At 33.8% G+C, this 26,848-nt stretch overlaps 3 protein-coding genes across 3 annotated transcripts; 1 reads left to right on the top strand and 2 right to left on the bottom strand.

Annotated features, from left to right (window-relative positions):
* Positions 1 to 2,008: 2,008 nt before the first annotated feature.
* On the bottom strand, positions 2,009 to 2,842 carry LOC132755347 (uncharacterized). The gene has a single exon (XM_060746217.1). It carries the CDS (start codon positions 2,840 to 2,842, stop codon positions 2,009 to 2,011), a length of 834 nt encoding a protein of 277 aa, XP_060602200.1.
* Positions 2,843 to 2,888: 46 nt separating this feature from the next.
* LOC132755346 (uncharacterized) lies at positions 2,889 to 4,581 on the bottom strand. Its single transcript, XM_060746216.1, has 2 exons — positions 4,395 to 4,581; positions 2,889 to 3,951 (listed from the first exon to the last, which is right to left on the bottom strand). The coding sequence occupies exon 2, from the start codon at positions 3,930 to 3,932 to the stop codon at positions 2,889 to 2,891; it is 1,044 nt and encodes a 347-aa protein (XP_060602199.1). The 5' UTR covers positions 3,933 to 3,951; positions 4,395 to 4,581.
* A 2,008-nt stretch (positions 4,582 to 6,589) lies between these two features.
* On the top strand, positions 6,590 to 23,694 carry LOC132755345 (uncharacterized). Its single transcript, XM_060746215.1, has 7 exons — positions 6,590 to 6,616; positions 11,493 to 11,732; positions 14,205 to 14,501; positions 17,636 to 17,884; positions 19,282 to 19,594; positions 22,712 to 22,924; positions 23,659 to 23,694. Exons 2-7 carry the CDS (start codon positions 11,494 to 11,496, stop codon positions 23,692 to 23,694), a joined length of 1,347 nt encoding a protein of 448 aa, XP_060602198.1. The 5' UTR covers positions 6,590 to 6,616; position 11,493.
* Positions 23,695 to 26,848: the final 3,154 nt, after the last annotated feature.

Here is a 26,848-nt window from a genome sequence, read left to right as displayed (position 1 = left end):
AATAAGTAAATTTTAACATTTTAGGTGCTTTAAATTAAAAAAAGAAATTTATTTATTGTAATCATATTTTTTTTAACCAGTATTTAACTGTAGACCTAAGTGTAAAATAATACCCCTTAAAATCAAATTTATAGAATTAATAAGGTTAAATTTAAATATGCTCGGTAATGGATAATTGCGTAAGTGTTTTTAAAGCTATTTTTAATGGCCATAACGATTTCAATTTGTCTAATGTACAAATAAGAAAATAAATGTGATAATTCTGGCCCAATTAATTTAGTTTGTAACAACATAAACTTTTTTTTCATAAGCTCAAACAAATCAAGGAAAGGTTTTTATTTAAGCTAAAATATTATTTCTATAATATATAACTTAGAGACAATTCCTCATGTTCAATATTGAAAGAGTATGTATACATTGATTTTAAAACAATCAATATACTGTGATAATTTAGTATTCAACTGTGTAATGCTTGCATATAAATGATTAAAATATAATCCATAAAATAAATAAATTTGATAACTTTATTCATGATTTCAATATTAAAAATTTAATGTATAAAGGGGATACTTTTATTGAAGTCATGCTGTGTATTGGTATTTTCTGAGAGGGACTGTTTTCATTATACCAATCTCCTGCTGATAAGACGGCCTCAGGGTAAACAACAAAGTACAGTCAATTTTGCAGATTATAAGTATGCATTGAAATTCCCTGGTTTTCTCAAAATGCATGTTAGACATAAGCCTGGGATTCATCAGGCGTTGGCACTCAGGCTAGTTAGTCATATAGATAAATGACCATAATTTTTGTATAATCAAATATACAAAAAGAATCACAATGGCATAAATGCATATTAGATATTATTGTCTCTAAAGCGGAATTTTCTATATTTATCCACAATTCTTGCCACTCTGCATAATAATATATAACTTAAGAGGCAATTCCTCATGTTCAAGATTGAAAGAGAATATTAATTCATTGATTTCAAAACAATCCATATACTGTGATATTATGTTTTTCAACCATGAAATGCTTGCATACTTTTTAAAGATATAAATAATTAAAATTTTTCAAAGAAATCATGGAGCTAAATATAAGTTTATATATCTGTGCATGAAATAAATAAAATTGATAACTTTATTTAAGATTTCTATATTAAAAATTTAATGTATAAAGGCATGGAGTTGAATAGACTTTACATATAGTGTATGTATATCTGTGATAAAGGGAATGCTTTTTTTCACCCACCGAGCAATTGTGTCCTTTGATACACCTTTATGTGGGCTTTGAGTGCTTATGAGCAATGATTGATCTTCAGAATATCGCAGAACTTCTGTCCTGCTTAAATATTTTTCAAAAGTTTTGACAATGCATAATTTTTCATTTTTTGGATAATTAACCAGTGTTATAGGTTCTAAGTGGAAAGTCGGTCGTGACTGTTTCAATATGTGATTAGTTAAGATAGTAATTTGTTTTGAATTAATAATAATATCTTTCATTTTTATCAAATGAAGTGTCTGGCACCTCTGTGCACTAAGGAGTAAAAACAGAAGACATAATTTTCCAGAAAGAAACAATAATGAATCATCCTCTTCTTCACCTAGATAGTCAAGTACTACTTGTACATCCCAGACAACTGGGTGCTTTGGAAGGTTTGGCCTGTTGTGGAAAATACCCTTCATAAATTTTCGAAGCAATGCATCAGAGCTGAAGTCTGTTTTCCCACACAGTGATGTAAATGCGTTGACTGCCGCTCGCGCTGTGCCAATTGCACTGTAGCTGAGTCCAAGCTGGAAGAGGTCTGTCAAAAACTTAATGATATTTTTTAGAGAGGGCGCAGTAGCACTGACCGATTCCTTATCACAAAATACAATCCACAGTTTGATAAAGGATGCATGTTGCCGTTGTGCAGAAATTCTCCATCCATCGATGATAAGATTGACAGAGTGTTCCGATATGCCTTGTTTTCAAAGGGTTTCCCTGATAATTTGAAAACACCCAAAACCATCTACTTGAGCGGATGTTTTCTGTCTGGCTTGTGCGGAAGGTGGAGTATTTCCTGTGATGGCGGAAGTAAGTAGCTTTGCTGACTTAGCAAGTGAAGTAATTGTGCCCACCAACCTTGTGTCGTCCAGACTGGAGCCACCAGAATAACTTCTGCTTGGTCTTGTATAACTTTCTGCAGCACCTTCGGTATCAAACTGAAAGGAGGAAACATATATAGTAATTTGTTTTCCCAGTCCAAAGAAAATGCATCAATTGCCCATGCCTCAGGCTGCGGTAGCCTTGAGACATAATTATCTAATTTTCTATTTAATCTGGACGCAAACATGTCAATATCTGGGATCCCAAATTTTACCACAATTTCTTTAAACACTAAATCATTTAGCGACCATTCTAAATCGTCATTGAATTGTCTTGACAATCTATCTGCCTCTGTATTTGCAGATCCTGCCACATGTGCTGCACTTAAATGTATGCCCCTGTCAATACACCAGAACCATATTTCTCTTGAGAGATCATTTAATTCCTTACAGCGCCCCCCTAATTTGTTAATGTAGGCACAACATGTAGTGTTATCAGAATAAATCCGAATATGAACCTTTTTTAGATTTTGACACAATGCAATCAAAGATAATTTACAAGCTTTAAGTTCTAATATATTAATATGTAGGTTTTGTTCATCAACAGACCAAACCCCATTTGTTTCAGCATTTAGGGCCTTAATGCAGCCACCATATCCCTTTAAGCTCGCGTCCGTGTGAACTACAATGGTTGGATTTCCGTGAGAAACCTTTTTAACAGAGAATTCCAAGTTGTCAACCCACCACTGAATATGCATTTTTATGTCTTCAGTTAGTTTCATGTACGATTTGTAATTACCACTCTTAAGTTTCTGGTGGCTGTGGACGCTGTGTTGATCTGTACAGGGGAAGCTGACTTTTGCCCCCCCCCCCGCCTTTCCCTAAAAAATGCCCCTTATTGATCATCTTGATTTGACGGCATGATTCCGCATTCTTGCTTTGCTCTTGGAGCTTGTCCCCAAACAGTCCTGTTGCCGAAGTGTTGGTTTCGCTAGCACAGAGACTCTTAAATGAATGGTCCACTTCCTTCCTAATAGAATCTCGCCTCTGGCTGTTAATTTTGGCTATTGTGCTGCATATACTTTTGAATGAGTCCCCAATGCATTCTTTAAGGAATGAAAGATCTGGCTGATCATTGGCATAAGCATGATCCATTGCTGCTACCAGAGGTGCTGCCGCCTTATTGAAATCATCAATGATATGTTGCTTTGAAATGTCAGTAGATTTTACATTGGTCTCAAGCTGATTCCAAAGAAATTTGTCAATTTTTGGCACCTGAAGCGTTTCCACATTTGCTGGTCGTTTGTACTTTTGATGTAAAGCTTGAATTTTTTCCTTGTCAATTTTGTTTGGTCTCAAAGATTTGTTCACAACCTTTGCAACCGTTTCATTGATGGCTGGCCCAGTTTCCTCTTCTTCCACAAAAAAATTGTCAAGTCCCATTAATACATCATCAGTTAATGGACCTTCACTATCTTCTGTATGATGTGAAGGACCAGGTTCATTCATTAGTCCATCGATATCTCCGTCGGAATCCGAATCCGAACTGTCCGAATTACTGACAGTATGAGAAACTTTCCTCCGTTTGCTTGGTTCATTTTGTCCAGATTCGTCATTATTTCTCTTTAAATTGGCCTGAATTTCACTAACCGATGTTGCTAGATCCTTTATCTTCAAGGCCTGCCCTTCAAATGATCGGATCGACGAAACAAATGTCTCAAGAATCTCCTCTCCCTTTTGTATAAATCGATCAATTCTGTTTACATTCGATGCGCTTCCGGTTTGCGCACTTCCGCTTTCTGACGGCGATAAAATCCGTACCTCGTCGTTTGCTGTTCCGCTGGCCATTCTGTAAACCTCCCTCGTGCTATTGTAAGAAAAAAGATTCGATTTTAAGTACTTTGAAGTTCTCTGTACCTAACGTACATAAAAAGATAATAATATTGAAATGTCAGTCTGACTATTTCATATTCTGTATGTTACTCGCCAAATTCAGGGAGTGAAAAGTTAGTAAAATTAAGATCGATCGCTGTTCCGTCGGAACATAGGAAATTTTCGAAATATATGTCCGGCTTATCCAGTATTTTTTCTAGCTGTCGCCGTAAATTATCATCCATTCAGGATAATAATGCCATTCAGGCTTTGAACAATATCAGAATATTGTCATATGCATTCGAAATTCATCCGATTGCAGTCATTCAGACTTTAGTTTATAAAATCGTCCATCGGACGATGCAAAATGGCCGAATCAAACGGCCACGATAATTCTAGAAGAAGAAATAAAATCAATAATTATCGATTACATCTTACCGTTATTTGGCAATCTCTAGTCGTCTATGGATTTCGTTTCGAAATGGCACTTTAAATTCGCGATATTTTTTGCTTATATATATATACTAATGTAAATAATGAATAATTTAATTGTTATTAATTGCTGCTGCTGCTGAATTCCACAAAAACGAGCCTCGTTCTGATTTTCACGGAAACATGAGCTACGTCATCTCTCTGTGTGATCCCATTAAGGAGTTAGGTAGAAGATAAAATGGTATTTATACTAGTCCCCTGCTGATAAGAGGGCCTCAGGGTAAATAACAAAAATGCAGATGTATGCAATATTTACATGTATTTAAAATTTCCTGTTTTTTTTTTTTCTCCAAAATACATGTAAGACATCTAAGATAAATGACTATAATTTTTGTATAATCAAATGTAAAAACATAATAATAATGGCTTAAACGCATGTAAGATATTATTGTCATTATTGTCTTTGAAGTGGAATTTTCTAATCTTATAAAAAAAACTGGTTTAAAATCAATATCAGTGTTAACTATTCTGGAAAGACCTCATATCAATATTTATCCACATTTCTTGCAATTTTGCATTAAAATCATCTTTTAGTTTCTGAACTGGGAAATGTTAATTTTTTCTATCATAGATTTGACAAATTTACCTTGTCAGTTTTAATTAACACATTTAAAAAATAATATATTTTAAAGAAAATTTTTAAATACATGATTATAAAACTTTTGCAACTTCCTTTTCACTTTAATGCAGATCTGTTTTTTGTTTTTTTTTAATAAAATACTAATACATTGTACCATACATGAGCAGAAAACAGTTACAGAAGATTGAAGTGTCAAAAGTCATGCTGTGTATTGGTGTTTTAATGTAGTGCCCTGCTGATAAGAGCGCCCCTCAGGGTAAATAACAAAAGGCAGATGATAAATATAAGTAGGCAATGTAAATTCTGTATTCTCTGGATGTTGGTGCAAATAAATTTCATTACAAGAAGTACAAAAAAGAAAACTGAAATATTTTTGTATTTTATAATAAACTCCTAAAAATAATCATATTGCATAATTATGTTACAATGCATGAAAAAAGAAAGAAAAAAGGTTGGTGTCGTCTCAAAAAATGGAATTGAAAGATTTTCTAATCTTTTTGTTAATATCCACATGGAGTTAAATATAAGATATATTTGTGATATCCATGTCAGTTAAAGTATACTAGTGTCCCACAGGTACATATCAACATATCAATACTTAATCCACAATATATCAATACTTAATATACCACCATTTAATATATAAATATTTATTTTTAAAATAACATATATCATTTCTATAAATCTTAGGTAAATCTCTGTTTGAGAAGGTAAGAGAGATTATAAATGAGATAAAATTGATAAATTGGTATAATTTGCCCCCCCCCCCCCAAAAAAAAAACAACAACAAAAAACAAAAAAAAAACTTGATTGCATTTCAGTGTTTCATATTTCATTACCAGATTATAATAAAATAGAATCATATTAAATGCCAATTAATTTTGTTTATTTATGCATTTATCAACATTAAAGTTATAATTATTTATATTTACTTATTTTAACAATTAAGTTTCTAATTCAGTTCTAATATTTTACGCCATATTTTACAAAATCCAATATTCACAACTTCAAATTTATTATGAAAAACTATTTTACATATATCAATATTTATCTATCTTTTTGTAAAAGTCATTGAAATAAAAGGTTACTGCTTTATACATATAATAGGTCTGGTGCACTACAAAGTGCACTTATGAAGTGCACTAGTAGTGCACTACTAGTGCACTTTGAAGTGCACTAGTAGTGCACATCTAGTGCACTCCTAGTGCACTTTGTGTAACCTTTAGTGTGAACTCAACTGTAGTACATTATTTATAAACATCTTTTTATGGTTGAAGAAATGTATACCTGTCGACATTAAGTCGAGTATGTTTATAATTCAATGGGCGCTTTGAAATTGATTCTGATTGTCAGACATATTTTTCCACAATACTTTAGCGAAATATACTTTATTTTCCTTTTGATGTCAAAACGTATACATTCGTTATACATCAGGCAAAGATCACACCGTTTGGTTTTTGTTTACATCTAAAACCACGTTCAATCCGAATGAGTCCGATATTATATTGAATGCCAATGCGCATGCGCATTAATGCTTTATGAAATTTATCTTCCTGTTTAACAAGGCCATTACGAATGCGGAAGAAAGGTATTATAAAATATTCTGTCTCATATAAGGCGATGTAATGTTTATTGAAACTGGATATAAATGTATTTATTTAACCTTAATCTTATCTGCAAGAATTAACAATTTGTGTTCTTATTCTTGGTTTGATAATAATCACCATGTGATATATATAATATTATAACCACACAACATTACAGGTAATGTTTTGATATTGTTGTAAATATTCAGTGTAAACTTGCGGGATAATAAATCGAATATACATATATTTAGTGTACTTTATGACTTTACAGCGTCCTCTCCATTGAAATATAGCTCTGTGGGGAACGCATGATTTCCAAAATCATGGATTTATGAACAAATCAAATCAATCATAGAGATATTGAGTTATCTTTATATATACTCTTTATTTCCGCTTTTCAGCGATTACAACATAATTATACAACATGAAATATATATACAAACATATGATACATGATTATGACAAATTTACATTTATATATTATTAAAGAGACTTAATAATTAAGTTCAAGTTAAATGGTTTCATATACATGTATAAGCTTCTATATGATTATATTTCTATATGATTATATTAGCATTATAGCAAAGGTTATCTTAGAGCAATAAGTATTTAAGCGTAACAATAAAAAACACATTTATATAATTGTTTTATACATATTTCATATTTAAATTTCATTTGAGTTATCATATTGATAATGCAATGTAATTATATATGGTTAAAATGCCTCAGTATTCAACCTAGTATCACACATCTTACCGAAACGAAATATAAGCTATGTAAATTAGGCAATACCGCTTACATATTTTCTGTCATTAAAGTACTTGTTTTTATTTAAATAAAACGTTTAGTTATTAAAAACTAAACAATCGTATATAAACTTACAAGCACTTTGTATGAAGTCTTTTTGGAGAAATTCATCTATGTCATATATATCCAAGGCACGAGGATTTAAGATAGTTCTTAAAAACGTCTCGCTGTTACATCCTTTCAGGAAGTTACTGAGTTCACAACTATATTGTTTTTCAACACTATTAAGGAAAGTTGTTCGAGACTTTTTAAGTGAAATACATTTTGATATTACATGGAAATTTAGGTCACTTGTTTGAGAACCACGTTTCTTGCATGTTTTAACATCACTTTGCTTTGCCTCAACAAGAACTTTAGCAGTACAAAATGCATGTTTTATTGAGTTTAGAGAGTCGGAATTTCTCCATAATATTGATGGGCTTATATCGGTATGTAAAGTTTTAAAGCGTACAAAATCATCATCGCTATTCATTCTTTCTGACCAATGCTGTGTATGATATTTGCGTATAGCGTTAAAAACTGTTCGTTTCCATTGTAACTTGTCAGGAAAGATTGCTGTTTGTAAGTAGGATTCAACAATATGGAAAAGGTTATATTTTCCTAGAATTCTACAGACGTCAGGTATATATCCACTTTGTCCACTAACTGTCTGTTTGCATATAGGTGTAATCTGAAATTAAATATTTTTCTTGTCAATAAATTTGAAGGCATTGTGCACAGTTTCTGCAGGAAATTAAGCTTTCGTTTGTCAATTTCTGCTATAGCAGGTAACCATCCCAGCATGCTTAGAGCCATATCAGTTCGAGTTCTTCTAGGAAAGGGTTGAATGCATTTGGCAGCGAACCGGAATAATCTTTCCATCTTAAGGATATCATTGTCTGTCAAATCATTCCATAATTCCGCTCCGTAAAAGGCAGTTGGAAATGTAACTTTTTTCACTAATGCGGCCAAAACTAAGGGATTCACGTCGCCAGGAGTCTTGTCGATAGATAGAATAGAAAATAGAGATGAGCGGCCTTTTCGGATGCGAGCTTCTACAGCACTTGAACATTTTTGCGAATTGTGTAATTCAATGCCGGTGTGAGTAACCGAGTCCACCGGACGTAGGGAAGCACTTCCGAAATTAATATTTATATCTTTAAACGCATGTCTGCCAGAATTACCAAAGTGTATTATTTTCCAACGTCGCTTTTTTGAGCTGTTTAAATTGTTATTTTTTTTTTCTTATTACATGTAGTGTACAATCATTACTTTATAAATAACTTGACCTTAAAAACTGCATACAAAACCTTACTTAAATAAATTCAGTGAGTTATAAACTTAAATCGATGAAATAGGTTTAAATGAAATTGCTCTATGTTTGGTCTTGTAATAAAATCCAGTTCATAAGATTTTGTATATTTTATAATTTTTGGTTAAGTTCTTGTAAAACAAGATAAACGAGATAACAATTTAGGTCAGCTTATTCGGATTGAATTAAATCTCCTTTTAATGTATTTTATTGTCAAATGATATATCCCCTTCATTTTATCGCTAAATAAAACCACTCTTGAAATGAGATAAATTATATTACGAGGGCGTAACTCGGGTAACATAATGCTGCGCATCCGAGCTGTCAGTCAACAAATAAATGCTGCATTATTATCTGCATCTTATTTCAGCGCATCGCATTTTATAACTCTTAATATAGATTGTCAACAGTGATTTTATTGCATATATATGCACAATTTCGGTCCTTAAATAGAGATAATGCGGGTTGTGTTAGAATATCTATTTATTCATTCGTGTTTGGTGGTATTTATTCTTCTCATAACTTCTTTATATCTGCGGCGACTTTATTTTATTTTAAAACAACACAAGGCCTTAATCCGTTTAGATTATCAATTAAAGTATGACTTTAAGCTTCAAATGACGTGGACCTTCAAGGTAAAATAGTTGAATTTTCATTTAGCTATCTAAATAAACATTAGGTCTGATTTTTTGACCTGTCGATTATGAATATACTATAGAACTCATTCAGATATTCGATTTCACTTCGGCATTGTTCGTTCGTGTAGTTTACGAGAATAAATATGGAGTATATAACTGTTTTGAAAAGGTATATCATCTTAATGTATATCCGCAATAGTCGGTTAAGTCATGGCCTAATATATGAGATGTCTGTGGTTCGATCCCTACTGTTGCCATCGTTTTAGACCTAATCTTTCTTTATTTGTGCAGTATATGAATATATATAAATGACATTTGTTGATTTTAATCTGATTTAATTTCAAATATTAATTCTTAAACCTTGTTACTTAAAAAAAGTATGGACTTTTCCAAAATAATCACAAAACATATTAAAAACAAGAACCGGTTGAACCGGGTGATGCTCCTCGAGAAGGTTTTGGACACAGGAAAGTATAAAAAAATGAAAAAAGGTCAAAAGCTCTAAAATTAGACAAGACAGAGTTATGTTTTTTTACACTGCACTTTCATTCAATGATACCTATCTTTCTATAAAGGTTCGTGATGATATTTCTTAAAGTTTCAGAGTTATGTTCCGAGTAAAATTCAAAGTGTAAAAATGAACAAAGGGCAATAACTCCAAAATAACACAAGGTTGTGTTTAGGTTCTTTAGCATTGCAGTTCTATCAAATTATATCTATCTACCTACAAAATTTCATGTTGATATCTCTAATAGTTTTAGAGTTATGTCCCGGACAAAAGTCAAAAAATAAAAAATAAACAAAGGGCAATAACTTGAAAAAATGGCAAGGCAGAGTTATGGTTATTTAGCACTGCACTTCTGCCTTATGAGACCTATCTACGTACAAAGTTTGATATTGATACATATTATAATTTTAGAGTAATGTTCCGGACAAAGTTCAAAGTGTCAAAACTAACAAAGGGCAATAACTCCAAAATAAGGCAAGGCAGAGTTATGGTTCTTTAACAAGTCACTTCTACTTAAACAGATATATCTACCTAGTACAAAGATTCATGTTGATATCTCTTATAGTTTTAGAGTTATGTCCCGGACAAAGTTCAAAGTGTAAAAATGAATAAAGGGCAATAATTCAAAAATTTGGCACGACAGAGTTACGGTACCTGTGCATTGTACCTACTTAATGAGATCGATCTACATAGAATGTTTCATGTTGATACCTCTTATAGTTTTAGAGTTATGTCCTGGACAAAGTTCAAAGTTTAAAAATCAACAAAGGGCAATAATTCAAAAATTAGACAAAACTTACTTTTTACTACGGGAATTTTATTTCTGCTATTTCTGCGGTTCTTAAGGACACCGCAGATTTAAAAACCGCAGAAAATTAAGTTTTTCCCTATGTCTATGTCGGAATATATCAACTTGTATTGTATAATTACATTACCATGTACCGTTATCAATATTGTAGATGGGAAATGTTCTTTATGTATCCGTCATGAATTAAATATTAGAAAAAAAACGTTACTTTACTTGCTCATTTTGTTTAAATAAATATCATGTTTGTATGATTTTCGCTCATTCTAGGCTTGATTTTTTTGCAAAATTATTTGTACGATTATAGTTTGTCGGGTGCAATAAACATACTCTTTTGTATTTGTACAATATCTTGTGTCTACGTGCGATTTTACCATTGTTAATTTTTTACACGTCATATGTATACACATGCAGTATTACAATTAATTGTTGTCATTACACGTTGTTGATTTTTGTTTATTTATGTTTATATACCGATACATGATGATTGCGATAAAACACTTTAAAAGTCGTCTGCATGTAAGTCAAAAGTAAAGTGTGACCCCTGGATGAGGTGGTTCTTGTTTCAGGAATAAAAAATGTATGCTGGAATATCCATCACCTTAAGTGATAATCCTAGTGCTTCGTGTTTTTCTTTCTTTTTTTATTCTTAAAAGGAAAAGCTAAATTGATGTGCTGATAATCGACCGATTTTGCAGAAACTGTTTATTTACTTTTTCGACCCATGCAGTTTGTTAAATAATTATGCAGTTTTTAACTAATTTAGGTACAAAGGGTAGTTTTTGAAATCATTTTATATGCTATTTTATTTTACTTTCCTTTTATACAGAATGGCTATGTCACGTAGTTTCAGAGAATGTGGAAGTGATGAAGCTAGGGATGATGATGATGATGATCCAGACCTTTGCTCTCATTGTGCTACTGATGGGAAACAGCAACCAGCATTGTACTTCTGTTTTAATTGTGGCGTGTATGGTAGATACATGTGTGGCATTTGCCTGAAGCAACACAACCGATTTGTGAAGAACCATGAGATAGAAAAAATTGCAAGTAGATCAGCCTCTAATAGGTATTTATTTCTGTTTGTAACACTGTTGATGCAATTAACGTAAAATACTATTTTTACTTTTAAAGTGTATGTTTTTTTTCACACGAGTAGGTTTCATGCTTTTGAAAGACCAAAAAAGTGAAGTACATGCAATTTTACAGCTGCCATACGCAACTTAGCTGTTGCTTTATAAAGAAGGAAAAGAAAAGGAAGGTTCTTGGGAAAAAATAAATTAAGAAAATATACCGAAAGAAAAAAAAAGCATTATGAAATAAATTAAATAAATTTTAAAATCATGAAAATTTGTCAGGTAATATACATGTATTATTGGAGACGGATCTTTTTTATGGTCGAGTGGAGTCGCCATTCACCTTGTTTCGTTCGGATGGTCGATATCGTATATATCGACATCGTTGGAAACGCTTTGCTGATGCATGCGTTACTGAGGTAGATAGATTCGGTGGTTGCTCAGTAATGGTCTTGTTTGGAATATCTCACCCTTGGTTGTGTTGGATGGGATTTTTAGCGCCGTCAGGTAAAGGGATGAAAACCTCTGCCCGTATACTATTCCTTTAGTCAATCAACGTAGCCTCATTTTCCAACTAGACAATTACCGACCTTATATTGAGAGAGTTTGTAGACAGTTTCTGGTGAATACATTCAGCCATTTGACTGACAACCCTATAGTGCAGATGTGTCTTCACTAATCTATCTTTGGATGGACGGGACAGGAGGGAAATGTGGTATCAAAACAGACAACCACGATCGACCAACTGTGAAAGTGGAACAATATCACCCTGAGGAAGATAAACATCCTTTGATTTCAGTCCACATGATCATAATGGCTGTGACAGCTGCAGGAGAGGACATACCGAAAACCTTAAGCCTATTTGAATTAGTTCCAATATGTCTAATAGTAGGGGTCAAAATCCAATGAAATTTTCCGAACAAATTCATAAAAAAATAGAAAACAAAATTTAATATCAGTCATAAAAAAACCTTAAATCACCTCTAAATTCTACCTTTGGGTATATATGGTTTTATTAGTTTTGCCCTTTTTCTTGCATACATACGCCTTTTTCATACGTGTAGCAATAAAGGTTTCATGATCAGAGACGTATAGACATATTTGCCAATGTATTTCACCATTTTATCATATTTTTTTACATGTGTCAATTTTACACGGCTGTGCATATATTTTAACGTCATTTACGTCAACAAACATGGTTTAAAGACGAGCTAAATTTTAGCGCTTACTCTTAAGACGTGTCAAAGAAAAAATATTTTTTGCACTTTTAAACAGTTTTTATTTTGGGTTTGTGATCAATAGAATATCATATTCGTGTTGTTCCATTACTGAATGTATTGAACTCATTGAATAAAATTATATTTTGTTTGCCAGATACTTAAATTTAATTTCATCCAACATGTTCAATTACTTCGGTATTAAACCTTCACTTATTCAATATCCTCTACATTATACGTAAAATACTGCTTAAGCTGCTGCCGGTACCGTACACTTACCAGTACTGTTCATAAACAGGCTTAAATAACCGAGCCTGGAACATATTAAATTTTGCCATTTGAGACGTTCTTTAGAGCAGAGACTTGTTTCCCCCTGTTGCAGCTGTTAATAATTTAGGATTGTTAGGAAGCTTAAAAGCTAGGTAATAAAAGGTCGGTTGTTCGACTCAGGCGCCCACTTGTGCCTGAAATAATGTACGAATGGGCTCATGATGTCTTTCTTCACCATCAGTAAAATTGGAAAGTTGTCATATAGCTTAACCATTTACAACGTCCAATGATGCTGTTCCGTCAAATTTGTTAGATAAAAACGAGGGAAACAACAAAATCATCGGTTTAAGTTGAAAGTTTTACTGATATATGTAAAAAATGCCATCTAAAGATGAAAACAAGTCCATAAATCCGCAATATTTGTGTACCCGTCCGTACGTGTAATTTTTAAAAAGAAAATATATATTTCTCCAATACGCAATGAACATCTGTCTTCATGCATTACTCTGCTCTTGTAATTTAAATAGATATGGCCACTGGAGCAAAAAGGCCGTGTCGGAGCAGGAAAAATCGGGAGGCGAATCTTCTCACTTTCCTTTTACTATTTTTTATAATTGTGATGATTTAGATAATTATAATCTTGATAGTGGTTCTGTTAAATGTTATTGTGAGATAGTTTACATATTTACACATATTTTTATCAAAGCTGCATTGAGTTCAAAGAATTTCATTATAAAATTGCATGTTTCACTACATTTAAATCCTATAATTGTTATTCTTAGTTGCAAACTTAACAAAGATTCTTTCTAATGATTAGTATCTTACAATGGAAAATATTAACTAGTATTTGACAAGATTGTGCTGTGTGAGGTATTGTTTGCTTTCATTGCTCCCGAAAAGTGAAACGATTTATCCTTTCAAGTCTTTTTAAAAAAGCATGTGAACATGCAGTATGAAATGTAATATTAAATTTTACAGATTAGATTATGAGAAAGTGAAGAAAATGGAAGTTGAAAAAGATCTTAAGTTCAAAGAGGCAGAGGTTATGCAGTTAAAGGAAACAATCAATGGATATTCAAAAGAAAACCAATGCCACCAAGCAAGAATAAAAGAATTGGAAATTGCATGTAAAAATATTGAAAAAGAAAAGATCCGAGGTGAGGAAATGGCAACTAGAAATTTAGAGCACTTGCAAAACATTCTTAAAGATGGACAAAGGAAAGCTTCAGACGAGTACAAAAAGCTATTAGCAAAACAGGACTCTTTACAAGACAGGTATCTTAATTCGATTTGCACCTCATCACTTAATTAATTTTTAAAACCCTTTTAAATTTATTAGTATTTTCAATGTCGGTTAAACTTATAACATCTTCTTAGCAATATTGGGCTATTTTAGTATTCACTTAATTATCGTCAGTTGATTATTTATCGTTTATTTTCCGAAGTATCACATGTTATTCAATGTCATAATTTTGCCATACTGTCCCTCTTCTGCGATTGTTTTGCTTGTAATTGAATGACAAAGCTTTTATTTCATCATTGTTTGAAATGGTGATTGTTCCTTCTTTGTGTGCAGGATATTTCGTACTTTTGACTTTATCATTCCTTAAGAGTTTGAATAAGACCGCGAAGAGAGAAGTGGCATAAATTACCAGTGTTAATTTAGTTTGTACGTCTGCCAAACCACAGATATGAATATCCATCATCATCATATGGATTAAGTGTGTAAATAAGAAATCATCTGACCCATTTGGTTAAAACTGCGGTTGGTTGAAATTAAATGGAAATAATTTTGTTTCGTTTTAAAGATAAAAAAAAAAGTGTATCGTAGTAACAACATCGTAGAAAAAGCCAGATAAGAATTCAGTTTGTCTTCCTTAAACATTTGTATGACCTCTAAATATTATAATCGCCTCCATGGCCTAGATTCAAATAGGTTAAAGTCCTACCAAATTTAGAGATGTGCGAATAGTCATAAAAATTGTAATATACCATCCATATTCATTTTATCTCCCAAAAATTGCGGTATACATATTGATTTTGCCTTCATCGTCTGTCCAAATTTCCATCCGTCTCCATTAAGCTTGTCAGACTTTCAAAGATAAAATTCCTGGGGGGTTTCAACAATTCTTCACAGGACCGATCAGTACCAACCATTGTTGTGCATATCACTGGCATGTTCCCGGTTCACTGCGAAAGATGGCCGCCAGAGTCATCATAGAAACATCTTGTCCGCCTTCCACAAATCAAACTGCTGGTGGCATTTAAATGAAACTTCATAGGAGTGATCAATACAATTAGTAGTTGTGCATATCGCCGCCATGTTCTGCTTTGTTACACAAAATGTCCGCCAGTGTATAAAAATGTAAAATATTGTCCAGCTTTCATAGGTCAGACTGATGGCGGGAATTCAAAAAACGTCACAGGAGAAATCAGTATCATCCCTTGTTGTGCATATCTGCTTCGCTACACAAAATGGCCGCCAGAGTATAAAAAGTAAAATCTTGTCTAGCTTTCACAGGTCAAACTTATCGCGGGATTTCAATGAAACTTCACAGGAGTGATCAGTACCACCCTTCTTTGTTCATATCGACGGCACGTTCTATTTCTGCACAAAATGGCCAACAAAGCGTAAAATAGAAAATTTTGTCCGTTTTTAAAAGGTCAAACTGCTGTCGGGATTAATTAAATTTAATTAAATTTAACAGTAATGGTCAGTACCATCCCCAAATGTTACAATTCGCTGCACGAAATGGCCGTCCGAGCAATTAATAGAAAGAAAATCTTGTACAACTTTGACAGACCAAGCTGCAGGCGGGATTTTACGGTAAATTTACAGGAGTGATTAGTACCATATTTAATTGTGCATATCGCTGGCACGTTCCGCTTCGCTGCAAAAAATGGCCACCAGAGCTATAAATAAGAAGGGTTGTCCAGCTTTCACATGTTAAGCTGCTGTTCGGATTTCAATGAAATTTCACAGAAGTGATCAATGCCTTAGTGAAACCTTGTTGTGCATTTCACCAGCAAGATCTGCTTTACTGCACAAAATGACCACCAGAGCTAAAAAGTAGAAAGCTCTTGCCTCGCTTTCAAAGGTCAAACTACTAGTGGGATTCCAATGTTATTTAAAGGAGTGATCAGTACTATACTTTGTTGTGCATAGCGCTGGCATATTTCGCTTTGCTACACAAAATTGCCGCCAAAGCTACAAATAGAAAGATTTGGTCCAGCTATCACAGATCAAACCGCTATTTGGATTTCAATGAAACTTCATAGGAGTGATCAGTAATTTCTCCAGTTATGCATTGGCCGGCACGTCCCTCATCACTGCACAAAATGGCCACCAGAGCTAAAACAGAAAAAAACTTGTCCAGTTTTAACAGGTCAAACTGCTGTAACACTCACATAGCTTTATTATTTGTAAATGGGGTTTATTGTTTTTATAATCATTATCTTTAAAAAAAAAACAACAATTTCCTCTAATGTCAGTTACATGGCTAACCGCCGTATGAACACATCTGCGGATGTTTCTAAATTCAAAATTTCACAATTTTTCGTGTTTAAATGTTGAATATTTATTAAGCCGGTGCTAGGGGGCGTGGACGGTAACTTGCCCTTTCCAGTACCGTCCATGAACAGGCTCAATCAAACCGAGTCTGCAACATTTTCAATTTTGCCGTGTTGGGCTTTCTTTAAGGATTCTGTTTTTCTCTATTTTACTTAGTCTGAAGCATCGTTGGTGTCAGTCATCTTTTCCTCTAGCAGAATGTAGAAATGAGCGCGCGCCAAATCACTTCAAAATTAAAAGTCACAAGCCAGAAGTCATTAGTCAAAAGTTACAAGTCAGAAATCAATGCCATCAGTCATAAGTCAGAATTCCAGAAGTCCAGGGCTTCCATATGTCTGAGCATAAACACGCATGAAGATGTTAAGCATAAATAAAATTGTGTTATTATTGTAATGTAGGGTATGGATTAGAAAGAGCATTGAAACACAAGGCTATATGATTTGTTAGAGAAGCATAGCCTAGTGTTTTAATGTCTTTTGTATCATTAGCAAAAATAAAAACGCATCCGCTGTCGTCACAATATTAAACCCCAGAAAAAAAAGTAACAAATTAACGAGCATCTGAATATGACATTTCTATCTATATCTCTTTCCCTGTTGTCGCAATTAGTTAACATTAGAAAAAATGAGCCAATCAACTTGTATGCTCAAGACCGACAGTGTGTGTGGGTCACTTATGCCTGCACTCCAGTTAACGCATCGTGCATGTATTGGTATACGATTTAACTCTAACACGTTTTCATTAGTAAAATCTCCAAACTATGATAAAATTCTTTTTTGCTAATAAATGCTGAATAATATGCTTAAATATTGAAACATAGTTTTATGTTTGTTTGAAGGGCACAGAAAAATGATTTAAAGCTTAAATCGTTGCAACATTCGAATGAAGAGCTACAAAAAGAAAATGCGGCATTATTAGCGGAATTAAATGAAATTAAAAAAAAACAATTGTCGAAAGAACTCCATGATTGTAAAAAAGCAAAAGAAGCAAATATTGGATCGAAAATGAATAAAGAAGACTATGAGCGTGATACAAAGAGAAAGGAAAGCAAGCTCGTTTACAAAGAAAAGGATAATTTACAAATACGGTAATAAAATCATAAAAGTTTCCTTTTCACAAATGTTGTTAGAAAACATTTCAATATACGATTTAAATTCCGTATATTACTTTTTGCTTATTTAACATCTTACATACAAAAGTGGAACGAACGTTGATTTATTATAATATTTTTTATAAATACTTTACATTTTAACGATTGTAAAATAGTAAAACAAATAATAACATGAAGGTCTCATCATACAAAAGATCTTAAAGTGTAGATGAGATAGCTTGAACGATGTCATTCATGTTTCGTATCCAAATATTCCTTTGATTTGTGCTTACCATAAATTGTTCAATGTTTCAAGAGATTTTAATCAACTGTCAACAGTCTAAGAAGTGAACTTGATTGCATTTATATAAAATTATAAACAAAACAGAGCAGATTTATTGATATAATGTGACATAAACATAATAGTTCCTCGTCATTATACATATAATAAATACAGCAAGAGAGAAAAAATAAACATACAAATTTATAATTATTGTTTGGTGTTTTTAGTCATATACATGTTTTCCTTTCTGATACTTAAATGATTTATTACAAAATATTGCTAATTTATTCAAAGAATTTGTATTACATGTATTAAAAAAATCAATAAATTTAAATATGTGAATTTAAACAAAAGTCAGAGTAAACTTGGCCAATTAAAACAAAATGATTTCCATCTTCTATATATCGTAAATGTTTACAAAATGTCTTCCATTCTCCATATTTAAATTGTGAGAAGGTATTTTTAGTTCAACTATTATATTACTCAGTTTTGAGCCATTTCAGTTTGATATTTCAAAGTAAATTCTAAGGTTTTTAAACAAAGTGGGTGAGCTTTATTTCTAACATCTTGTCTCCAGTTTCATAAATTTATATCTATTTCTTTACTCTAAATATTGTAGTAAAAATCAAAATATAAACATTTACAGATTTAAAAAATAACAATACATCATAAGATTCAGTTTCTTAAAGCAGTTGCTGAACTTTAGAATCCCGATAAATTTGATTTTTATCACTATCGGATATCGGCATCATTTCTATGCGACAAAATGTCATTCCTTTTTTCTAAGAGTTATTTTAAAACACGTTTTGATTTCCTATTTGCCTGATTATAAAATGACGAAATCGAGCAATGTTACCATAAAAATCTGCATTACATGTAGTCATTTTTATATCAAAAACCAATTTTCAATAAACCCTTTCTGTCTGTTTAGACATAGTTACTCCCCATATTTCACAAGAATGATTTAGTATAAACGCAACATAATCAAACAAATTAAAACTATTTTTTTTTGTTGTTTTTAATTGTTGACATGACGAGTTAATGGCTTCAGCAGTCATTATATTTGCCTTTATTATAATGTTATAAAAACTGTTCTACATATATATTAAAGGCAGAGGGGAACAGGTGATGGCACTAACAGACATAAGCTGATTGTGGTTGCTATTGAAATTGGCAATGAATGGAGCCATTGTGCCTACTCCTTTCAACACGATTATAAAAATAATCCTTTGCATCCAGTTAGTGACACCTTTAAAGACAGTTTGGGTTTGCAGTCAGACAAAATTCGCTCTGTCGTGTTATTCGACGAGAACAAAAAGTTCCATAGCTTTGGTTTTGATGCTGAGGAAAAGTATGCAGAATTAGCAGAACACACCACATGGTTTTTCTTCAAACTCTTTATGATGAAATTATCAGGAAAAGATGTAAGTAAAGTTACATATACTTACTAATAGATATTAAATATTTTTTGGTAAAATTTTATTATTTCTGTTGAAATATGAAAAACAAGCTATTGAAAAAAGAAAACAACAATAAAGATCAACAAGGTAAAGGCAACGTTCACAGTACGCAGCCTCCGAAACACCCAAGCTGGGCACCCAGAAGACACCGACAAAAACGTGAAGTGAACACAAGGGCGGCGAAAGGAGAGGGACATGCAAAGTGTGAAATGATATAAACAAAAACGGGCCCATATGGGAATTAAAGGGATAAGGGCGAAAATGGGAGAGGGTGTGTGAAAAAATACCTACCGTAAACGAAAATCCAACAAGGCAGACAACACAAAACATTCAAAAACAAGTAACAATACAGAAATTGAAAACACGTGAAGGAACACAGAGGGGTACCGCCTTGGAACGGTCAGTGGTAGTTAAACTACTGGGGAGTTTCAACCGGTTTTAGGCGCGATATAGCCTCGATGAAGATGACATACTGTGTAATACATGTACTAAAATTTGCTGTATATAAATGTACAAAAATTGAGATTCATGTAAAAACTATCGCTAAAAGAAATATACATAGAATTACAGTGTTTTATGTAAATTATATTCACTACGTAAAAAATCTAGATCTATATACAAATGTAAATGAATAATGTTATGAGATCACTGTTAAGTAAAAACATTCGTATGATAAATTTATTGGGAAACTCCGTGTATATATTACTTAATAACTTGCTTGAATTTTATTGTTAATATTTTATTAATCTTTTATATCAAAGTTCATGAAAACACGTTAATTAGTATTTAAAATCTGGATTTGTTTGCTGATCAAAATATTTCTAACAGAGAGAACACAATAGTGAAAATATAAGAGCTGGTGTTAGCGAGTGAAATATAATTTATATTACGTACAAAACAAACATTTTTTTTCTAAGTATTTCATTTAAGTACTTTTCAATATGTCAATACTTATTAAATTTTACTGATATTTTCCCGCTTAAAAACATGAGCTCTCATTCGTGACGTCATCAAATCATGATATATTCTTGTTTAAAAATATTTCTGTAACTTTTTACGAATTACTTTTTTAAAATAGTATGTGTAGATATTCGTGCGTTTCTCTAAATCAGACACATTTTACTCACGAGGGCGTGTTTCTGACGATGTTTCCACTTATTCATTATACATTTTTTCATCCGCATTCAGATGTAGTCCGGCTACTGTGAAAATTAAATTCAATAATTTTATTTTGAAATTATCAAAATTAAATTCACTGTCCACTGAAAGAAAAGCATAACATAGAATTAATAACGAGTACTTCAAGGATTTTAGTTTTTTTATTAACATATTTTTTTACAAAAATTTCTGCAATATCGATATGAGCAGCTTAGACCTGATTTGATTAAATTGAATTCTGCAAAATCAAAGACATACATATTTAGGTTTCCGAGATTGGTGTACATGTTTTCCTCATCTGACCACGGAATGGTTAGATGAGGTATAGTGATAGGTCTTTGTCCGGAATCTGTCGTCGTACGTCGGGAGTCGTCAACATTGAAGTTGTGAACACTCTAGCAGTCCCAGTATTAATTGGATCATAAACTTTATCAAAATATTTTTTCTCAGTGAAATGTGGTCGTGTTCGATAATGGGTAACTTCAGGTTAAAAAGTAAGTCAGAGGAGCTAAAAATAAACAAAAATCGTGTTAACACTTCTTTAATGGCTATTGTTTTGATCCAAATTTCTTGAAAATTGGCCAGGAATTTATTTTTTTTAAATGGGTCACTAGGGGTCAAAAACTATCACATATCCCCAGTATCGAAAACCTTGTAAACACATTTGAGGCTACTGTTTCAATCAAAGTATCCTACAAATTGGTCAGAAAAAGAATGTTTTGATGAATTCTAGTTCAAGTTTAAATATTCAAAAACTAGGTCATACAGCCCAAAAATGTTATAAAAAACTTTGTTTACACTTTAAAGGTTTTTGTTTTAAGCAAGATATCCAGAAAATTGTTGAGAAATGTTGTTTTCATTATCACTAAGTCAAGATTGAATATGGGTCACCTTGGGTCAAAAATTAGGTCACACAGCCTAAATATGGAAAAAAAACTTGTTAGCCCTATTGAGGCTTCTGTTTTGAACAGTCCAAATATTCCGGAAATTGGTCAAAAAGGTAGTTCTGGTGATTTGTGATTGAAGAATGAAAATGGGTCCATTGGGGTTTAAAAGAAAGTCATCCAGGCCAAATAATGGAAAACCTTGTTTACATTCTTGAGGCTACTACTTTGATCCAAATATCCTGGAAATTGGTCAGGAAAGTCGTTCTTATGATTACTAAGTCAAGTTTGAATTTAGGTCACTTGGAGTCAAAAGCTTGGTCACGCAGCCGAAATTATATTGAAAAAAAAAACATTTTTAACACTCAAGAGGCTACTTATTTTAAAATATCTAAATATGGTCAGAAATGTTGTTTTAATTATTTCTATGTCAAGTTTGAATATGGGTGACCTGGGGTCAAAAACTAGGTCACACAGTCCAAATATGTTAACCTTGTTAAGGTTTCTGTTTTGATCTAGATATCTTCGAAATTAGTCAAAAATGTTGTTTTGATGATTTGTTAAGCAAGTTTGAATTTGGGCAACGTGGGGTCAAAAATATGTCACACTGCCAAAATAAAGACAATCTTTGTTAACACCCTTGATGCTACTGTTTTGATCCAAATATCCTGTAAAATTTGGTCAGAACATTGTTTTGGTGAGTTCTAAGTTAAGTTTAAATATTGGTCACCTGGAGTAAAAAACTAAGTTGCACAGTCCAATATTATAAAAACCTTGCTAACAATCTAGAGACTATAGTTTTGATCCAAATATATATATTTTTGGTGATATCTAGATCCAGTTCCAATATAGGTCACCTGTGGTAAAAAACTAGTTCAGACAGTCCAAATTAAATGGGATTGAGCTTTCATAATCAGGTGAGTGATATAAGTTGCCTCGTGACCCTCTTGTTTATTTAAGGTCCTCATCGATTGAAACTGTTACAGTTTAAAATAGTTATTCCTCCCGTTTTCTGGTATTTACTTTGGTCTGTCAACAGATAACACAAAACATAGAGATTGAAGATGACACAGGCAGAAAGATGAAAGCTGTTGACGTTATTGGTGCTGCTATTCAATATCTGAAAGGCCACCTGCTCAATTGTTTAGAAAATAGACTACCAGATATAGGCAAAGAAATTCACTGGGTTTTGACTGTACCTGCTATATTGAATGACTCCGCTCAACAATTAATGAGAGACGCTGCAAGTAAGGTGAGACCACCTTTATACATATGTTGTCATCTAAATATGAATTCTACTGAATTAACATTAAAATAAAATTTCATCTATAGACTAATGTCGTAGACGCCTTCGTAAAGATATTGCAATCAATATTATTACGCGGGATGTTCCGAAATAATGTTATCTGTCATTTGTTTAGTGAAAATCGTGACAAATGTACTAGAGAAGTAAGTCAATATAATGAACACTGGTGCAAAATGTTAATTGACCAGTGAGCTATAGCCTTGGTTTGGTGAATATGATATACTGTCGGTGTTAATAAGTAAATCGACCCCCATAGAATATTGACCCACCCTTCGGTCAATATTCTGTAGAAAGTTTGACTTATTTTCTATAAATTACTGACACTGAATGAAAGTGACCCCCACCAGAAACCTGTTAAATATAGACCACGTCCCCATCTAATCGATCCCAAACAGATTATTTACTACTGGACGCTGCTGTTGCAACATTTGGCGTAATTTCTCTTTGAATTATGTGTGTCCTTGCACAAGTTCAAGCGGTATTCAATCCTCAAAAAGTAAATGGAATCAATGATCTTGAAGGAAAATATGGCAATATAAGAAAATGTACGGGACATAATTTTATATTTTGTTCAATCGTATTCACAACTCAGGTGGTCATGAGAAGTACTCCGCATTGTTTTTAAATCAAATGTTAACTTATTATTTGATATAAGCTTTAGCATAATATTTGAAATTTAGCATTCAATGGAAGCGTTGGAAGTTATAGCCAACTAATAATGGAAATAATTGGTTGGTTAAGTATTCCTACGTTTGAGTGAGATCGTTTGCTATTTCTAGTGCATGCTACTCTGAGTGATCTTTCTGAGAAGATGGTTACAATTCCAAGACTGTGACAATTTAATTCGTGTTTAGGGGTCGTAATATTTTCCATGGGTCAATATTCATTATAAAGGAAAGACAGGTGGCTGGCCATTTTCATTAGAGAAATATGACAATCCTTCACAATAAAAGGCAAGCAGATTAAAGTCAAATACTGTACAAAATGTTGACATTACCACATATAAAAAGTGGAATTAACTAAACACTATTGAACAGGCTGCAAAAGTTGTTTATTATACAACGAATGTTGCTTAACATAATAAATTAATAACTTTGTCCGTTCTCCTCCCATACATCCGAAAAGAAGTCAGATGTAACGAAATGTAAATTTTTTTATTCTTATAAGAGTTACCGCATTTCTAGGTATACATGCTTAATAGTTATTCAGCCTTATAATTAAGATACAATTTGACTCTATCTTATCTTAAAGGCCCACTATGCCCCAGAAATTATTTTATGTTTTATTTTCATTTCTGCAAAAACTGTTCATTTTTTTATGTTTTTCTATAGTTTCCAAAAGATACTCATTTAACCATTTGCCATTTAACTGAAGAATCATTTTTGTTGCTTTTTGACAATCAGTACAGTTAAAGCTTTTTGTTATTTTGTACGGAAGTCAAAATGCAACTTTGTTTACATTTTGCTACTTTTATGACAAATTGTTTCACATTTGACACTACTTTCCTACGGTACCAAGCACATAACGTGCTCTTAAAATATGATTTAATGTTATAAAAATTATGTTTGCCTTTTCTGAAGAATAAAATATTTAATCATTTCTGAGGCATAATGTGCCTTTAAACTAGTATTATATTTACCCGTGTAAGATTTTAATCACGTAACCAACGCTATGACTACACGAAACAATGGTATTCATCGATTTGGTGCTGGATCTTTGGAATCCCTCCAGGGAGATACAGTGCCGGGCTCTGAGCCTCGACAGAGTCCACCAAAAGCTACTGGGGGTCACTCCTTCCATCATGCCAAGAGGAGACCAAAAGGCTACAACAAGCCAAGGAGGAGGAAAGTTCAACAGCAACACTTCAAAGTGATGCATTGGAACGCAGAAGGAGTCTTCAACAAAAAGACTGAACTTCAGCACTTCCTTCATGAGAATGACATCAATGTCTGTTGCGTTCAGGAAACACGCCTGCAACCAGCTAAATCCTTTAAGATCAGAGGATACCAGTGCTTCCGAAGCGACAGGGTTGGCAGAAAGAAAGGAGGCATCATGACATTAGTCAGGAACAACATCAATGCTATCCAGACTAAAATGCATATGGATGACTCGGAATTCCAAGTGCTGAGCCTCAGATTGAACGGCTTTCAAATGACTCTTGTGAATATGTACTCTCCAAATGACAAAGCTCTTTCCCTAGACAGTATCCCAATGGAAGCAACAAACCTCATGGTTGTTGGAGACTTCAACAGTCACTCACAAAGCTGGGGATATGACCACATGGACAACCGAGGAGAGGAAGTGGAGACCTGGCAGGATAAACAACAGGCTGAACCTCATCAATCAGCCGGAGGATCCCCAACTTTTTACTCGAGAAGATGGCACTCGACATCAAACGCCTGACCTTTGCCTTCTGTACTGACGACATATAACGGACATGTCCAGAGGAAAGTCACTGATCAACTTGGAGGCTGTGATCACCGTCCAGTCCTCATCATACTGGACCGCTCTGTCTCTATGTCATCTAGCCTACCCAGATGGAACTACAAAAAGGCTGATTGGCCCCTTTTTCAGTCTGTGAGTGATGAACTCTGCAAACACATCAGAGTTGAAGGCAGAGACATTAACAACATAGTCAGGGACTTCAACCAATGCATCCTCAAGTCAGCACAACAGTCCATCCCTAGAGGTGCGAGGAAAGACTACAAGCCCTACTGGAGTGAGCAGTTAGAGGAGCTGCAAACCAAGGTGTCCGAAGCCAGAGTTGAAGCCGAAAACAATCCCTCACAGGAGGCAAACCACAACTTACAGCATGCCAAGGCCAAATTCCTAAGGCACAAGCTAGAGGTCCAAAGAAAGAGCTGGAGACACAGACAGCTTCATTGAACCTCGAGAGAGATGGCCGAAAGTTGTGGAGGTTGACAAAACAGCTGAACGACGACCAAGACAAAGCGAGAGGCTCAGTTACCTTGGAAGAGGAGGGAGAGCTGTTGGTGGGCAAACAAGCAGCAAACGTCTTTGCCCAAAACTAAGCGACATCCCCATCAACAGTGAACGACTGAGGGAAGCAAGAAGAGAACAAAGGGACAGAAAAACACCTAAGGTTACGTCAGAGTGCATGGACTCGCGCCTGACGCTTCATGAGGTTCAGGTAGCTTTCAGGCAACTAAACACCAAAAAATCTCCCGATCCTGACGGAATCACAAATGAGATGCTGACACACCTGGGCAATACAGCAATGTGCAAACTCCTGGACATATACAACTACAGCTGGAAAACAAGGGCAGCTACCACAGATTTGGAGAGAGGCAACGATGATCCTATACTGAAGAAAGGGAAGGACCCAAAAAGGGCAGCCAGCTACCGTCCAATTCAGCCTCACCAGCTGTGTTGTTAAGACCATGGAGAGGATTGTGAACGCACGCCTGAAGTGGTACCTGGAGACCAATGACCTGCTGGCATCTGAACAGGCTGGTTTCCGGCAATTCCGTTCCACAGAAGACCAGACTACATACCTAGCGCAGGAAGTCGAAGACGCATTCCAAGAGCAAAAGGTGGTCCTTACATTGCATGGATTTGACCTACAAAGAGCGTTCGACAAAGTCTGGACAGAAGGGCTACAAGTAAAGCTCATGAGGAATGGAGTTGGAGGGGCCATGCTTGAAATGGATCAACTTCTTATCTGTTTAATAGAAGAGCCAGATCAGCCTGAACCAATCCAACAGTAGGAAGTTCCTGCTACGCCATGGTGTCCAAAGGGTGGAGTCCTAATCCCCGACACTCTTTTTCTGGTCTTCATCAACGACCTGGTGTCCTGAATGCCTAAGGCGAATTAATGCTGCGCTTTATGCTGACGACCTGGTGCTATGG

Source organism: Ruditapes philippinarum, unplaced genomic scaffold (assembly GCF_026571515.1).
Source record: "Ruditapes philippinarum isolate M1 unplaced genomic scaffold, ASM2657151v2 ctg5682_1_1_1_1, whole genome shotgun sequence".
In the NCBI taxonomy this organism is placed as follows: domain Eukaryota; kingdom Metazoa; phylum Mollusca; class Bivalvia; order Venerida; family Veneridae; genus Ruditapes; species Ruditapes philippinarum.
The sequence above is the reverse complement of the archived record's forward strand: the minus strand, read 5'-3'. Positions and strand labels throughout refer to the sequence as shown.

Coding starts and splice junctions, on each gene's coding strand:
- LOC132755347 (XM_060746217.1), bottom strand. CDS start 2,842: ATGCATATTCAGTGGTGGGTTGACAACTTGGAATTCTCTGTTAAAAAG.
- LOC132755346 (XM_060746216.1), bottom strand. CDS start 3,932: ATGGCCAGCGGAACAGCAAACGACGAGGTACGGATTTTATCGCCGTCA.
- LOC132755345 (XM_060746215.1), top strand. CDS start 11,494: ATGGCTATGTCACGTAGTTTCAGAGAATGTGGAAGTGATGAAGCTAGG. Junction 11,733..14,204: donor AGTAGATCAGCCTCTAATAG/GTATTTATTTCT, acceptor TAAATTTTACAG/ATTAGATTATGAGAAAGTGA. Junction 17,885..19,281: donor AAGGATAATTTACAAATACG/GTAATAAAATCA, acceptor TATATATTAAAG/GCAGAGGGGAACAGGTGATG.